We start from the raw sequence: 17,594 nt of genomic DNA, 5'->3' as shown, positions 1-17,594 counted from the left end.
CAAGAGTCAATTCGTTAGTAGCATAGTCCAAACTAAGAGTGAATTCTCACAATCAAATATCAATCCAAAGGATGTCACAATACAAAACAATTATTATAACCGAGAGTATTTAACTCTCGAGTCGTTCTCCCTAAGAGTTGCAATGAAATGTCATATTATTGGCTATGGGGATTTTTGGGGTTTTGATGATAAGAGGCAAGAAATTAAAATGGCAATAAATGAAACTAGCATGAAATTAAATGAAAGCAATGAAAAGGTAATTAAAGGCTAAAAAGGACTTTTGGTAAGAAGTGGGTAATTAAGGATTCCTATCCTAGTTGTGGACCACAAATATGGTAATTGTGTGTGAATTAATCCCAATTAGTCAATCCTAACATCGAGAATTGGTCAAAAGGGCATAATTGATCCCAATCTCTAAGTCCTAGTTAACACTATGGGTCACTTAGAGTCAAGAAAAATCAAACCAATTAACAATTCACACACAATGTGGAATGAACATCCACAGCTCAATTTCACCCAATCACCCAATTTTCTAACCAAGAGTGTGAAAAACTAGGCAAGAAATGTAAATAACAAGAAAAGAACTTAACATGCAAGAAATTAAATGAAAGCAATTAAATGATCATGTAAGGAATTAAAAGTCAAAGCAATAAAAGTCAAAGCAATAAAATGTAAGGAAAGGAAAATTCAAATGCAAAAAACCCCTTGGCATAGATTGGGAGCTAAGGTTACCTATCCTAGTCATTGACCACAAACACATGATGATTATGAAGAGTTAATCCTACTTAGTCAACCTTACATCAAAGATAAGTCAAATAGGCATAGTTGATTTCAATCCATAAGTCCTAAGTCAACACTAATGGGTCACTTAGAGTCAATGGAAACCAAATCAACTAACTACTTTAATGTATCAACAAGAATGGACATCAATGACTCAAGGGTTACCAAAGTTCTCAATACCAAGCCAAGAGTGAAGAAAAACTAAGTGAAAACTAAGCCAAGCATTTTATCAAACACTTGGTGTGCATGAAAATAAAATAATATTAAATTACATTAAAAATAAAATCTAACTACCAGAAGCAAGAAAATGATAACAACAACTAAAAAAAGCATTAAATGAATATAAAACATAAATTGCATTAATTGAAATTAAAATTAACAAGAGTATCCATAAACATAAAAATGACAAAAATGGAAAATTAAGAAGAATAACTAAGAGAACTAAGACAATAAAGTAAAGAAACATAAATGAAACTACATTAAAACAAGAATTAAAGACAGAAATTAAAGAGAAATTAACTAAACCTAACGTAATTCTAGAGAGAGAGGGGAGCTTCTCTCTCTAGAAACTAAGAGAAGACATAAGAAAAGCTAAACCTAATTGCCCCTTGTTTCCACTTGAATGGGGTTGAAATAGCTTCAAAAATGAGTTGGATTGGGTTTTGGAGGCCCAGAATTCGCCCCCAACGATTTGCATTAATGAGCTCACGTGACTCGGGTCACACATACGCGTCGGCTAGCTCACACTTGTGCGCGCGCACGCAGTGCTTGTGCGCACGCACGGATCGCTGAACTTCCAAACTCCATTTATTCATGGTTTCTTCCCTTTTGCATGCTCTTTTTCTCACTTCTTCAACCCATACTTGGTTTGGAAATCTGAAATCACTTAACAAACACATCAAGGCATCAAATAGGATTAAAGTGAATAAAATTTAGCAATTAAAAGGCTTTAAAAGCATGTTTTTACTTTCAAGCACAATTTAGGAAGAAATCATGAAACTATGCTATTTCAATGGATAAGTGTAGGAAAAGTTGATGAAATCCACCCAAATAGAGCAAATAAATACCATGAAATGTGGATTCATCACATCCCCACACTTAGACAATAGCATGTCCTTATGCTATACTCAAGAAGGAAATAAGGGGTATTATATTTATTCAATGCAAGTAAACTACCTACATGCAATCTATCTACATGAATGCAACTACTTAGTCAAAATAAATCAATTTCCAAGAAAGCATATATGAGCATAGGGGCTAAAGCAATCTTAACCAAGTCAAATCCATAATTGATTAGAGTTATTGAAAAGAATTAACAACTTGCAAGATAAGCAATAGTAATAAGCGAAAACATGTAATTGAGCATTTGAACCCTCACCGGATGTGTATCCGCTCTAATCACTCAAGTGTGTAGGGTCAATTCACTCATTTCTCTTCTAATCATGCTTTCTAAGATTTGTCTTTCATCTAACAATCAACACTTATTCAATATATGCGTACAAATATCATGAGGACTTTCCACAGGTTATAATGGGGCTAGGGTCAAGGTAAAGTTATATATGGTCAAGTGAGCTTCGAATTTGAATCTTTGACTAACTTAAGCTCTCACCAAACCTACTTAACAACCTATACAACTCAAAGCAAACATAATTACCCATTTCTCACTTTTCTCGCATACTCATGCATTTTTCTTTTCAATCACAACTCATATGCATTTTTATTTCTCAAACTTTGGGGAATTTTGTTCCCTTTTTATTATGTTTTTTATTTTTATATTTTTTTGTCAAACTAAAATATATATACAAAAGTGACAATGCATATGGGTTAAACATTTGATGCATGAATATGTACCCAATTCCCAAGATTTTTAACAAGGTACAAAAATCCACTTTTACCCTAACAAAAATTCCGAAACTTCCCCACACTTAGATGATACATTCTCACTAGTCTAAACTAATCAAAGATCCAAATAAGGGGCATTTATTATTTTTCACTTAAGGGTAGTGATGTGCTAACTTTAAGAACAAAAAGGGGATTGAAATAGGCTCAAAGTTGGTTAACAAAGGAAGATAAAATGGTAGGCTATTTGGGACAAGTGAGCTTAATGAAAAGATGGCCTCAATCATATAAATGCATATATACATCAAGCAATGGACATAAAGAGTCAAACAAATCAAAGATTGCAATCATAAAAAGAGAATAACACACACAAGAATAAAAGTAGTGGTTATATGATGTAACCACACAATGAGGCTCAAAACTCACAAGGTTGTGTGTTCTTAGCTCAAAAACAAATTCCACAATATATTTCAAGCAAGTTTCAATCAAAAGTTCCAACTCAAATCAATTAGGATACCAATGCCCTATATAATGGAAAGTTTTCTTGAAAATTTTCATTAAATTAACTAAGCTTGTTATATGTATGCAAAGACATGCAATAAACTAAGAGAGAATGTAATTAAAGCTCTAAGATATATACAAACTAAGAAAAATACAACCAAAAATTCAAAAAGAATGTGCAAGTGTTAGGATTAGAGTATGACACCCAAGATTGCCGATCGGAGACGACCTCCCCACACTTAAGTTGCACCGTCCGGGGTGCAACTAAAGGTGAGCAACGGGGGGTATGGTGACTTCGGATTGCCACCTTCAACTGGTGGATCAATCGGCTGCTGCGCGCTCTTTCTCCCGCTTTTCTTGTTGTATATAGTGACTCATCCATGAGAAATAGAAGATAAGATAATAAGATGAGTGAATGCAAAAACAAGGAAGCAAAGAGTATTGGAATGAGGTGGTATTCACTAGAATGAGGTGAGTGAATAAGTTTGTGACATGAAGAAAACAAGTGTGTGAATTTTAAGCTGTACACGATTTAGAACACACACACACTAGCATGGATAACTAGGTCACAAGTATACAAAATAACATGCATTTCACTCATCCTAGTGTGCTTGAAATACTTTAAAAGAGACTTGTTGGTTAAGATAAACAAACAAGTAATAAAGAAGCATAAAAGTATTCAAGCAAGAATCGATGAATTGTGAATTGGATAATGAAGCAACACCTAATTGAGCTCGCGGACCATAAGGTGCCCTTCATAGTAAGGTACGGCCCTGAGCTCGCATATCGTTCTGGGACAACAACTCTGCAGTGCTTGTAGAAGCTTCGGCACCTTATTGTATGACTCCTCCCAGTCTCTGTATATCTGCGCAATTGTCTTTTGCTTCGCCATCCAGACCTTTCTATACGAGGGTTTGAGGTGATAGCTTTGTCAAACTGCACCATACAGGACAGGGATGCTGACGAATGGGTTGGACTGTATCAACGGCAGGATGACCTTGCATATGAGGCTGCTGTCCAACTGTCGATGGTCTTGGGACATGGTGGGTGCTAGACACGTATGCGCTCCACCAACTCTTCGGACCTCCCTAACAAAATAAAACACTCATGGTTGGAAACTACACTAGATATAGCAATCATAAATGAGTAAATACGCTACAATTAAACTTGACCTCACCAGTATCCGAGGTTCTGTCGGAGGGATACACGGAGACTCCAGGGACATTTAGTTGCAGCTTGGCGGTAATGCACATGGTACTTCAATTGGTTCGATTTGATCACTCGATACTCAACACTTCTGCAGATGCTGTAGTTCTTCACACCCTACATTACTGTATCTTTGCTTTTGAAACTGTGGCCGACATGAAACTCCACCTCACCGTCTAGGTTGTAATTGTCTTCTCCGGTGTTCGAAAAAGGAGATTTCTCATGTATCGCATTCAGATCCAATGCATGATAGTGACCTGGTACATCTGATAGTGCCAATCGGGTGTGGAGGGGAAGGGGGAGTCAACATATAGTGCATCGCTGCCTCGGCCGATGTCTCCGGTACAAACTCCTGCTCATCATCATCTTCAGACGAATCAATATCGTTGCTATCTGCAACATACTCTTTGTCAGAGTCTTCATCACCGACGTCCATGTCTTCCACTGGACTAGCAACATGAATCGATGGTGGTGCGAGAGGTGTGTATCCTGCACAAAGGTCGAGTGGGCGGATCCACTGCCACCAACATCACCAACCTCGGCGGAAACCTCCATCACTTGTTCCGTCATTATTCTCCCATAGATGTCAAGCATGAGTTGCACATGCTCGTCGCTTTGTTGTTGAAACAGGCAGAACCGAAAAACTTCCCAACCATCCGACCTCTTTTCTCCCTAAACCACCAAGGTTGCTCAATATCAGACTCTTCAACTCGAACAACGAACTTACTCGCCGAGTGCACAATACCAACGGATTATCACACTCAAATATCACCACATTGTCACTGTTCCTCATACGACAATTGGAATACACACAGACAACCACATATCTGCTACTATTGGATATTTTTACCTATTTTTGGGAAGAAAAATGGAGGAGAAGAAGTATAAAATGTATGTAGAGAATGACAAAAGTTGCACATCCTTTTATAGCTGTTGGAAGTTTGTATTACTGTATCTTATTTACTATGTAAATGTTATAATTTAACATGTATCTCGTTTATAGTGTAAACGAGATAAATTTGCATGTATCTCGTTTATACTGTAAAACGAGATATACACGTATCACGCATATTATCTTATTTCATTTACAGTAATCCTACGTATTTCTGTAATAATTTTTAAAATTATTTATTTGAGTAAATAAAATATTTTTTTAATTTATTTAAATAAAAAATCCGGTGGCCATTCCTTTCATTCCCCGTCCAAAAGAAGCAGGAATATGGAAAAAGTGAGGAGAGCAGTGAATGAGATAGCTTACGCTCGCAACCCTCGTAAGCTCTGTCGTCTTCACCGCTCTCTCATCCCTCTCCTTTCCATTGCCTCCTCTCTCTACAAACTCGCTCTCTCACTTCGCCACTCTCTCTACCGACACGGCTTCTTCCCAGTCCACCGGTAACCCTTCTTCTCCCTAACTTTGTTTCGAAAGGGCAGAGCTGTAATTTTGTGTTTTTGATTGTAAGATTAGTTTGCCAGTTGCTGTTGTTAGCGTTGGGAATTTGAGCTGGGGAGGAAATGGGAAGACGCCCATGGTTGAGTTTATAGCTCGCTGGTTGTGTCATTTTGGAATTTCACCTCTCATTCTTTCAAGGGTACTCTCTTCTCCTTCCTTGCTTGTCCATCTTTTTTAGTTTAGTTAATGGGCCTGAATTTTGCAATTTCCATACTTATATCATTATTGGCGAGATATCATAGGTGGTTTAGTTGTCATTGTTGGATAAATGATAATACTAGCATTTACACATATTCTTACAGGTTGCATCCCAGGTGTATTGCCAGAAAAATCCTGTAATAGAACATTAAAAGTATAGGATGTAGGCTAGCAATACCCTGCAGCAATGTGCATATGATTAATTATTAGGGTAAAGTATATTTTTTGTCGTTATGATTTCGAAAAGTTTTAAAAATATCTGTATCTGTTCTTTGAATAAATTTTAAATGAAATAAGTTTTAATTTTATTCAGCGTCAATCTGGTGATAAATTTGCAAAATGGCGGCAGATCAGTAAAGAAAGCCTTTTCTTTTATTAAATTTTTGGTGGTGAAAGTTAGTCAAAATAACTTTTTTCCTAATTACTCCTATGATAATCCCTTCTTAATCATCCTAATATTATCTCTCATCCGGTCCCTCCCTCATCATCTCCAGCACCCCACCTGCTTCATCAACATCAACATCATCATCTCCTCCTCAATATCACCATCACCCCTCCCTCACCCCGTTGCCACCCCACCCACTGTCACCTCCACCTGAATTTCGTCCCCAACCTCTCCCTCACTACACCTCACCACCACCACCACCAACAACAACAACAACAACAACAATCTCGAAAGCTCTCTTCCACTTGGTCTACTTCTTTTATACACTATCTAAGGCCAATAGCTGAACTGACTTCAATACACTTCCTTTTCTTTATACATAAATTTGAGAGTAAATATCTTGCCGACCGCTGACCATTTGCTCGAAAGACAGCTCTCCTTCACAATTCAAAAATTCCTAACTAGTTCCCAACCATCCAAATAATTAGTCTAAGCGGCTCTTGTTACTAGACTAAGTGGCCCCTATTATTGGACTAAGCGGTCCCTGAAATATCAGCAGTTCATGGTGTTATGCATTCATATCTTGTCTGATACATGATGTGTGTGTTACAAAGGAAAAAGTACACTTTTTATTTTTTGTGCAAATAGGATTATAATTTAATGATCAAATTTTAAGGCTTATCTCCTTTGGCATCATAACTGATGGAAGATATATTTGACCTTTCATGCCAAAATCCTAGCTGAAGCAATACTATTGTGTATTTTAATTTGTAACTTGCCTATCTGGTTTCATATGTTGCTTATTCTGGCAGGGTTATGCAGGTGGTGATGAAGTCAACATGCTTCGTAGGCATTTACTTTGGACACCAACTAAGTTTGGTGTTGGCGCAAATCGAGCTGCTGTTGCAAGTCAATTCATCCAAAGATATGGCTATGTTGATACCAGAGAGAGTTCATGGTATAGGAAACAGCAGCTGGGTCATGAGTTGAATGTTTCTGTTGATTCAGAAAATATTGGTGCTGTAGTTCTTGATGATGCAATGCAGGTAATGCCAACTATTGCACCCACCAAAGAACGATATAGAAAAGTAATTTCCTTTGCAACCTTTTTTTTGTTTATTGAGGTATGGTTTATGATTTAGTGTTAAGTATGATACTGGAAATACTGAGCCCTGCTTTTGGCTTGCTTAATTACCTATGTTCATTTTGTTTGACAAGAAGTTGCTGTAAATGTTATCTTCTGTATGTAAGGTAGCACTGGAGTTTGTGGCGTGATTTGGATATTGTAATGGTTAATGGATTGACTCTTTGGGGCAACCTTCAGCTTTTGCCACTTGGACCTTTGAGGGAACCCTTGACTGCACTTAAACGAGCAGATGCAGTTGTAATCCATCATGCAGACCTGGTATGCTAAAGCGATACCTTCTTCAAGGAAATAATTTGCAAATGTTTTTGTAAAGTTCCTTTTATCAGTTTGAATTTAGTCATTTGGTTGGTATATAGATTTGCTTACTGACAATGTACTTCGGGTGGTTCATAGGTGTCTGAGAATATTCTCAAGGATATTGAGTCAACAATCCGAGGAATCAAAGAGTCGATTCCACTTTTCTTCTCAAAAATGGATCCAACTTACTTATTTGAGGTGGGTAATACCAATGCCAATATACCGTTGACAGCTCTCCATAAAGCTACTATATTATGTGTTTCGGCTATTGGTTCCGCAGAATCTTTTGTGAAGAAAATTCAGAAGGTATTCCTCCTTAATAATCATTCCTCTTCTAAATAGCATAACTAAACATAAACATATCAATTGGCCAGTTGTATTTTCACTTGTTAAAACTTGTATGTTCCAGACATGATTAGTAACTCACACCAACCCCCTTTTATGCTGTGCTATCTAGCTATACTTTTACTTACCTTTTAAGTGGTTTTCGCTTCGAGGTCCCTGTTGTTATCTCTTTTTATCTCTAAAGTGAAAACTACTTGATGCAGATGGGTGCATGTTATGTTGATCGAGTAGATTTCAGTGATCATCATGCATTCCATGTCAAGGTACGTTATATATATCTCCTGAATTTCAAAGAAATATTTTTCTGACTGATTACATACTGTTATTTCAAGTCACCATTTAAACCACATTCTTTGCACCTGTGCTGCCAAGCCACGCCATTTAAATTTCCTCTTGTTTCTTAATTTTATTTAAAAAAAAAACATTTACTAGGATATTCTTTTTTTCCTCATACTAATCTAGGATATTGAGTTGATCAGAGCCAAGCTAAAAGAATTAGAGGGCAAGTTTGGTTCCAAGCCCATAGTTGTTATTACTGAAAAGGTATGCTCATATTTTTATGTATAGGTTTGTTTCTATATTCATAACCCCCTATTTTTAATTAAACTTTTGTCTTGGCAGGATTATGATAGGGACCCGGAGATTCTCAAACAGCTGTATCCATTTAAAACTTTTGTTGTGTGTTCTACATTGATGGTTATGTCCTATAAAGGAAGTACAGAGGATAGCTTTAAGAATTTTCTAAAGGACCACTTGAGATTAAAATTTCCTGCAGAAAATTAGTCTTAGGTTGTTGTAAGCTCTGCTTTTCATGCATGCATATGGTTAACTATCCCAGTATCATTTGATAGGCCCTCTCTTTTGCAGCCATGTTACTGGTCCCCGAAATTAGTACATTGATTATGAGTAATGTTAGTTCTACATAATATTTTTTGAAATGTTGACATTTTCATCCACCATTTGATGGGGGGTATGGGCTCCATACGAACCAAGGTTTTTTAAAGTGAAAGATTGGTAAAGCGAAAAATTAACTGATTAATCACTAACATTAAGATGATACGGTTCATATGTGATAGATTGAACATAGATCTTACGAATTCAATGATGATTAATTTCTTATTTTATATTTTTATTGCTTAACTACTCTCTTCACTTTAGAGTTGAGAGTTTTTTTCCTGCTCAATTCTACCATGGTCCATTAAATATCTAATAGTAGATTAGAGTATATGGGCATATGGTTTTTCACAAATATTCAAATAACATTATAGTAAAATTAGGAATCTTGTACCATTGCATGTAACACGTGTTTCTAATTGTGGGTTTGATACTTTGATTGAAATCTAGAAAATAAGTTGAAAAAGGCAAGCAAGCAAGTGTTTTTATAATACTTCAAAAAGAAAGAAAAAATGGACTTGCATTTTAAGTTTGGATGGTAATAATTTTATTTATGGGTGTGAGTAATTTTTTTTTTTGGTTTCCCACGGTATCCCCCAACCCGACAGGTCAAGGACTAATCCGTCGCGGTACTGAGCTCCATTTAAGGGTTTGCCGCTGGCCAATGGGTTGCTGCATGCACAAGGCGGGATTCGAACCCCCGACACTTGCTTAAGCGGACTAGTGAGCTAACCACTAGACCAACCCAACTTGGTTGGGTGTGAGTAATTTAAATTAATTGAAAAATGAGGTATAAAATTAAAATGTGTGTAATATGGACGTGTGACTCCTACAGGCTACAGCCTACAGGAAATGTCACTAACAAGGTAGCAAAGCATGATGGCGTTTTCGAAATAGATTCGGGAGGCAAAAGAAAAAGTGCTTCTTCGAGTTTTTGATGGGGAACTACCATGTATTCCTTTGGGCTTGATATCTCCGAAAATCAAGTTTTGGGTATTTTGATTTAAGGTTGTTCCATAGTTGTTGCAAGTCTACCGTGTTCCAAATTCTCCTTTCGAACCCCTTCCCTTTAATAATGCAGCATGCATGAACAACTAAACTATCAGGCTTTGTGCTATTAAATATGCAAATTATTGTACATATACAAAAATTTTATCAAATAGTTTATTTTTATTAAATTTAATTTTAATTATAAACTCACTTATTATTAAATTAGTTATATTTTTATTTAAATACTTATAATAGAAAAAAAATAACAAAATTTTATATAATTATTTAATTATATCGGATTAATCGATTCAATAAGTGACTCACCAATTAAACAAATAATTCAATAATTCAGTAATTTGATTAGTTCGATTACCAATTCGGTTCTAACAATTATGAATTGTTCAATGTAACATGTGAATCTATAAAGTTGTTCACCTGCAGTTGGGCCGTGGATAAATGGTAGTATCATCACTCAAAGCTGTACCCGGGTTTGAATATTCAATGAGAAATATAGAACCTATACTAGTAGTACTTATAGTAGTGTGTGTACCCATTGGCCAGCGGCAAACCTTTAAATGGAGCTTAGTACCGTGACGGATTAGTCCTTGACCTGTCGGGTTGGGGAATACCGTGGGAAACAAAAAAAAAAAAAAAAAAAACAAAGAGTAAGATATAAAAGATTAATTATTTAGAAAATGTTTTAGGATGAGCATTTTGGAGAAGTTCATTAATTTAGAGAGAGTTAGTTCAACATAAGTAAGTTGATTGTTAGGCAAATGTCGCATGCAAGGTATTATAAACACTTTTATAGTGTTACCTTAATAAACCCTAAACCTCAATCACTTGGCTCATTATAGTGTTACCTTATTTATCAGCTCGATTTTCCTTACTCCTCATCATATATATCCCTAGGTTTCTCTTCTTTCTCACCATCAGACACAAGGTTCATTAGAAAATGATTAATTGATATGAATAATTAGTGGATATCTTGTATCTATTCTGGTCTTATCTTATCCATTTCAAATATACTTTGACCATTGTTTTGGTTTAAATTAATAAAATTTAGTTTACAAGGTCAAAATATGTATACAAACGAATGACAAAAAATGTGTTTGATTAAAACTCTAATTTATAATTTTATATATTTTTAGCCAATAAACTATAGCTCAAATAGCATAGTCTCCACATACTTATTTTTTTATTATTTTTTATATATAATAATAATTAATCATCATATATATTATATTAATTATATATATATATATACCGAGACAGTAAAAATAGGTAGATACACTAACTTTGACTTATCTCGCAACAAAAATTGCCACAATGTCCTGATCAAATCGAGAGATGTGCAAATATCTATGATTTCGAATCGTGTTGCTAATCCTAATTTTCAAAATGCAATATCAGAAATTTTTCGAGATTAGAATACAAGAATTAGGAGTGAGTTGCAAGTTGTCACCCTATTGATCTTAATGGTTATAAAATGTGGTTGTGAAATTTGATTGATGTGTTGCTACAATAGTAATATAGTCGCCACAATTATTGTGTTCCTGATGCTTGAACAAGGAGTTTGTATTATATTTGATTTATTGCCTCTTTTTACCAATATAAATTTACAATTGATGTATCGATGTAAAGACTTAGATAGATGTCTAACATATGATAAAATTTAGATGTATTTTTTATGATTCATTTGATTATTTTATTAAATGAAAGATTTTTTTATTAAAAAAGACTTTTGAAGTGAGTAATTTTTAGTATTTTGATTATTATTTAATTAGTATAAATATTAAATTATTTTTAACAAATAAATTTTATTAATTTATATATACAAATTTTAAAAAAAAATATAAGTACAAAATGTATTTATTTGTAAGTGCGGGTCTTTGATGTGGAGTCACCAATAAGATCTTATTACGGCCCAGCCCAGTTAAGCATGGAGACCAACCCGATCTGGAGACCTGCCGACCCGTTTGGGCGGATCATCGCGCCCGCCTGACTGGCCACCCGGCCACGTGCCCTCCTTGCTAGCTGCACAATAGCTGGGAAGAAGGAAACTTTCTAGAAGGAGGCCTCTTCCTATGGGGCCCACCTTTCTGACATGGTATATAAAGGGAGGGTCCTACCCTTCCCCAAGGTACGTCACACACATCACCTTACCCCCTTTTTCGCCTGCACACTTAACTGACTAGAGCGTCGGAGTGTCTTTGCAGGTGACACCCCTCTCATCACACAAAGAGCTCGGGACGTCGGCTGCTCCAGCTTCAACCCCGCAACCCGGAACTAGGCGATACCCCACCTTACCCACTGAAGGATCTCTCCGAACCGTCCGGTAACCGAGCAACCCTACATTGGCGCCGTCTGTGGGGACACCTGAATGGACGTCGTACTAGGTCCCGGAGAACCAGGCCGCGGGGCCGAGCACAGAGGGGAAGCCTCGATAGCTTCCTCCCGGGAGCAAACGAGGTCCCCTCCACGACGAACCGAGCCGTCTTCACGATCTCAAGAAAGACGCCCATTTGGGGGAACAGGCAGCAACAACGCCAGAATAATGCAGGAACTGCGTCACAGGATGCAGAACCTGGAGCGCCAGCTGGCAGATCAGGAACATCGTCAACGAACTCCCGAACCAAGCTACTCCCGTTCTCCTCCGAGAAGTCACTCCCGGCGAATGCCTAGCCCATGATCTGAATCTGAGAGCGCCCGGGAGGAAGAAGGACGCCCAAGAAGACGCCGCGACCCCGTGATATACACCCAGCCGGAAAGGAGATGCGCCACAGAGCGAGACCGGGAAGACGGCGGGGGAAGGCCGAGGAGAACGCGGCGACCCGTGATAATGGGCGCAACCCCGTTTCATCATTCCATCATCGAGGTCCGGCTACCAAAGCACTTTGATAAGCCGACGGACATGAGGTACGACGGAACCCAAGACCCGCAGGAGCACCTTACGGCCTTCGAGGCCAGGATGAACCTAGAGGGAGTGGGAGACGAAGTGAGGTGCCGCGCTTTCCCGGTCACTTTGGCAGGACCTGCAATACGGTGGATTAACAGCCTCCCACAGGGCTTGGTGGCCAGGTTTTCGGACATTAGCCGTGCTTTCCTAGCCCAATTTACAACCAGAATCGCAAAGGCAAAGCACCCGATCAATTTGCTCGGGGTGACTCAAAGGTCCGGCGAGCCGACCAGAAAATACCTAGACCGGTTCAACGACGAGTGCTTGGAGATCGACGGGCTAACTGATTCGATAGCTAGTCTGTGTTTGACGAATGGACTTCTGAACGAGGACTTCAGGAAGCATCTCACCACGAAGCCGGTGTGGACGATGCAGGAGATCCAAAGTGTAGCCAGGGAATATATCAACGATGAAGAAGTCAGTCAAGTCGTGGCTGCCAACAAGCGGCAGCCCTCCTACAATCAACCTCGGCAGCACGGTGGCAGAGAAAGGCAGAAGGAACACGCCAGAGACGGCGGTCAAGGCAAGACATCCAGGCCGTTTTCTCGAGTCGGGAAGTTCACCAATTACACCCCCTCACCGTCCCCATCATAGAAGTTTATCAGCAGATAGCCGAGAAGGGAATTTTGTCGAAGCCCCGACCTCTAAAGGACCGAACCGAGGGGAAACAAGAGCCTCTATTGTGACTATCATAAGGGCTATGGACATAAGACGCAGGATTGCTTCGATCTGAAGGACGCGCTAGAACAAGCGATCTGGGACGGGAAACTAGCCGAGTTCTCCCACCTCATCAGGGAACCGAGGAGACGAGATCGCGACTGCGAGGGAGAGGACAAAACCCGCGCAGTGAAGCAACGTCATGAGCCGGAGGACAACGAACACGGCCTTACCATAGTGAACGTGGTAATAGCAAGAGACGCGGCTCCAAGGTCGAAGTCGGCACACAGAAAAGACGCCAAAGTCCTGGCGGTTTCCTCATCTTTCGGGCGAAGCTTCAAGAGGGTTCCTCCCATTTCATTTGGTCCGGAGGACCAATGGTTCGATGAGGTCGCGAAAAACCCTCCCATGGTTATCACGGCCAGAGTGGGAACCGGCCTCATCAAGCGGATCCTCGTAGACACCGGGGCTGACTCGAATATCATGTTCCGCAATGTGTTCGATGCCTTTGGTCTACGGGATGCCGATTTAAAGACTCACCAGCACGGCGTTGTAGGCTTGGGCGACCACTTCATCAAGCCAGACAGGATAATCTCCCTACCGATATCCATAGGACTAGGACAGGGGCGAAGGTCGGTAATAGCTGAGTTCGTGGTTCTGCGAGACTCCACGGCCTACAACGTCATCCTAGGCAAGAAGACTATCAACGATCTCGGGGCAATGATCAGTACAAAGATGTTGGTAATGAAGTTCATCGCTGATGACGGATCCGTGGGGTCCATAAAAAGAGATTTGGAAACGGTAGTCGCTTGCGACAACGCCAGCCTCTCCTTAAGGAAGAAATCTAAAGAGGCATCGGGAGTGTTCCTCGCCGACTTGGACGCTAGAGTTGACGACAAGCCAAGACCCGAACCGAAAGGAAACTTAGAGAGGTTCAGAGTGAGTGACGTGGAGGAGAAGTTCACTTTCATGAACAGAAACCTCCCACACAACCTGAAGGAACCCCTAATGGAAATGATCAGGGCTAATGGTGACCTATTTGCTTGGACGCTGGCCGACATGCCGGGAATAGACCCCCAACTCATGTCACACCACTTGGCCGTCAAGCCAGAGGCCAGACCAGTGGCTCAGAGAAAAAGGAAAATGTCACAAGAAAGAGCAGAGGAGGTGGCCAGGCAGACGGCCAGCCACCTCGAAGCGGGATTTATTCGAGAACTCGACTACTCGACCTGGCTGTCAAATGTAGTTCTAGTAAGAAAGCACAATGGAAAATGGAAGATGTGTGTGGATTACTCCGATCTCAACAAAGCATGCCCCAATGACTGCTACCCCCTACCCAACATTGATGCGCTCGTCGACGCGGCGGCGGGATATCGGTATCTGAGGTTTATGGATGCTTATTCTGGCTACAATCAGATACCGATGCACCGGTCAGACGAAGAGAAAACAACATTCATAACGCCGGGAGGAATATATTGCTACAAGGTAATGCCGTTTGGCTTGAAGAACACCGGGGCCACGTACCAAAGGTTAATGAACAAGATATTCAGCGACCTCATAGGTAAAACGGTGGAAGTATACGTGGATGATATGCTTGCAAAGACCACCCGGCCTGAAGACCTCTTAAGCGACCTAGGAAATGTGTTCGCTTCCCTACGACAACACGGCATGAGGCTCAATCCACTCAAGTGTGCCCTTGCCATGGAAGCAGGAAAGTTCCTAGGGTTTATGATAACCCAAAGAGGTGTGGAGGCCAACCCTGAAAAATGTCAAGCAATACTCCAAATGAAGAGCCCGGGCTGTGTCAAGGACATTCAGAGGCTGTCAGGAAGGCTCACCACACTATCCCGCTTCCTCGAGGCGTCGGCTGCGAAGGCCCTGCCATTCTTCAACTTGATGAGAAAGGGGATAGCATTTGAATGGACCCCGGCGTGCGAGGAAGCATTCAATCACTTCAAAGAGATTCTTGCAACACCACCTGTACTCGGGAAGCCCAAGGTCGGAAAACCGCTCTACCTATACTTGGCCATAACGGAGGAAGAGATGGCGGTGGTTTTGGTGCGGGAGGAAGGGAAGGTTCAGCAACCAATTTACTTCGTGAGCAAAGCACTGTAAGGAGCAGAATTGAGATACAGCAAATTAGAGAAGTTGGCACTTGCACTCCTAACCTCTTCCCGTAGATTACGACAGTATTTCTAAGGTCATCAGGTAGTCGTGAGGACAGACCAGGAAATCCGCCAGATACTCCAGAAACTTGACCTAGCGGGAAGAATGATGACTTGGGCCATCGAATTGTCCAAGTACAACTTGCAATATGAACCCAGGCATGTGATTAAGGCACAGGCCATGGCAGACTTCTTGGTAGAAGTAACGGGGGACTCAGCTGAGACAACGAGCATACGGTGGAGGCTCCACCTAGATGAGGCCTCCAACCAGACGTTCGGAGGTGCCGGGATCATCCTGAAGAGCCCCGCTGGAGTCATATATGAACAGTCGATCAAGTTTGAATTCCCGGTATCAAACAATCAAGCAGAGTACAAGGACCTTCTGGGTGGCTTAATCTTAGCACGGGAAGTCGGAGCCACCAGGCTAGAAGTATGCAGTGACTCGCAGGTCGTCACTTCTCAGGTTAATGGGACCTACCAAGCCAGAGACTCCTTGTTACAGAAGTATCTGGAGAAGGTCAAAGAGTTGAGCAAACAATTCGAGGAGGTCACGATCCAACATGTTCCGAGAGAAAGGAACACACGGGCGGACCTCCTGTCCAAGCTAGTAAGCACAAAACCAGGGGCCGGCAACCGGTCTCTTATTCAGGGTTTGATAAAAGAGCCAGCAGTCACCCTCCACTTGACAAATATAGATGCCTCCTGGATGGACCCGATCACTGACTTTTTAGAAAGGGGCAAGCTCCCTGACGACGAGAAGGCGTCCAAAGCGTTGAGAAGGGAGGCGGCCAAATACGCGACCATACAGGGACAGTTGTTTAAAAAGGGACTCAGCCAACCCTTGTTGAAGGGCCTACACCCTGACCAAATGGACTATGTGCTCAAAGAGGTCCATAAGGGGTGCTGCGGTCATCACATCGGGGGCAAAACCCTAGCAAGAAAGCTCATCAGAGCTGGTTATTACTGGCCATCGATGATGAAGGACTCCAAAGCATTCGTAAGGAAATGCATCATGTGCCAGGAGAACGCCAATTTCCATAAGGCGCCGGCGGCCGAGCTAAGTCTATTGACGTCTTCCCGACCTTGCTCACAGTGGGGTGTCGACCTCTTAGGACCTTTCCCGGTTGGTCCGGGGCAAGTCAAATATCTCATAGTCGCTATCGACTACTACACCAAGTGGATAGAGGCTGAGTCACTGGCCAGTATATCCTCATCCAATTGTCGAAAGTTTATGTGGAGATAGGTGATAAGTCGATTCGGCATCCCAGAAGTCATTATCTCTGATAACGGGACGCAGTTCACTGATAAGAAGTTCGTGGAGTTCCTCGCCGGTTTGGGCATAAAGCAAAAGTTTTCATCTGTAGAACATCCCCAGACGAACGGCCAAGTCAAGGCCGCAAATAAGGTCATCTTGCTAGGCCTTAAGAAGCGGCTTGATAAGAAAAAGGGTGCATGGGTTGACGAACTTGCCTCAGTTCTCTAATCTTACCGAACGACCGAGCAATCGTCAACGGGAGAAACCCCTTTCCGCCTGACATACGGGGTGGATGCCATGATACCCGTGGAGGTCGGCGAGCCGAGCCCACGATTACTTCTGGAGGGAGTAGAGAAAGCTGTAGAGAAGGACCTAGTAGATGAGGCTAGGGAGATGGCCCATTTGTCAGAAGTAGCACTGAAACAAAGAATGGCCCTGCGCTACAACACCAAAGTACTCTAGAGAGAATTTGAACAAAATGACTTGGTCCTGCGGCGCAACGACATCGGGCTGCCGTCTCAAGGGG

At 40.9% G+C, this 17,594-nt stretch overlaps 2 protein-coding genes across 6 annotated transcripts; both read left to right on the top strand.

Moving 5' to 3' along the window:
* Positions 5,516-9,086, top strand: LOC107625011 (probable tetraacyldisaccharide 4'-kinase, mitochondrial). 5 transcript variants are annotated; one of them, XM_016327526.2, is made up of 8 exons: positions 5,516-5,718; positions 5,792-5,915; positions 7,172-7,405; positions 7,615-7,764; positions 7,900-8,109; positions 8,352-8,411; positions 8,611-8,691; positions 8,770-9,086. In XM_016327526.2, the coding sequence occupies exons 1-8, from the start codon at positions 5,546-5,548 to the stop codon at positions 8,929-8,931; spliced, it is 1,194 nt and encodes a 397-aa protein (XP_016183012.1). In that variant the 5' UTR covers positions 5,516-5,545; the 3' UTR covers positions 8,932-9,086. The 5 variants fall into 5 exon arrangements, with proteins under 5 accessions (XP_016183012.1, XP_020973064.1, XP_020973063.1 ...); XM_021117405.1 differs by having other exon boundaries at positions 7,172-7,447; XM_021117404.1 differs by having other exon boundaries at positions 7,172-7,483.
* LOC107646237 lies at positions 15,923-17,296 on the top strand. The gene is made up of 2 exons (XM_016350438.1): positions 15,923-16,936; positions 17,057-17,296. Exons 1-2 carry the CDS (start codon positions 15,923-15,925, stop codon positions 17,294-17,296), a joined length of 1,254 nt encoding a protein of 417 aa, XP_016205924.1.

Source organism: Arachis ipaensis, chromosome B01 (genome assembly GCF_000816755.2).
Source record: "Arachis ipaensis cultivar K30076 chromosome B01, Araip1.1, whole genome shotgun sequence".
Lineage (NCBI taxonomy): Eukaryota > Viridiplantae > Streptophyta > Magnoliopsida > Fabales > Fabaceae > Arachis > Arachis ipaensis.
Note: the sequence above shows the minus strand (reverse complement) of the source record. Positions and strands in the feature narration are given on the sequence as shown.

What these genes read in the sequence shown, in the direction of transcription:
- LOC107646237 (XM_016350438.1), top strand. Translation starts at nt 15,923, where the DNA reads ATGACTTGGGCCATCGAATTGTCCAAGTACAACTTGCAATATGAACCC. An exon ending in ACCTCTTAGGACCTTTCCCG is followed by an intron (nt 16,937 to 17,056) that starts GTTGGTCCGGGG and finishes ATGTGGAGATAG; the next exon opens with GTGATAAGTCGATTCGGCAT.
- LOC107625011 (XM_021117404.1), top strand. Translation starts at nt 5,546, where the DNA reads ATGGAAAAAGTGAGGAGAGCAGTGAATGAGATAGCTTACGCTCGCAAC. An exon ending in GGCTTCTTCCCAGTCCACCG is followed by an intron (nt 5,719 to 5,791) that starts GTAACCCTTCTT and finishes TTGTAAGATTAG; the next exon opens with TTTGCCAGTTGCTGTTGTTA. An exon ending in TTGTGAAGAAAATTCAGAAG is followed by an intron (nt 8,110 to 8,351) that starts GTATTCCTCCTT and finishes TACTTGATGCAG; the next exon opens with ATGGGTGCATGTTATGTTGA.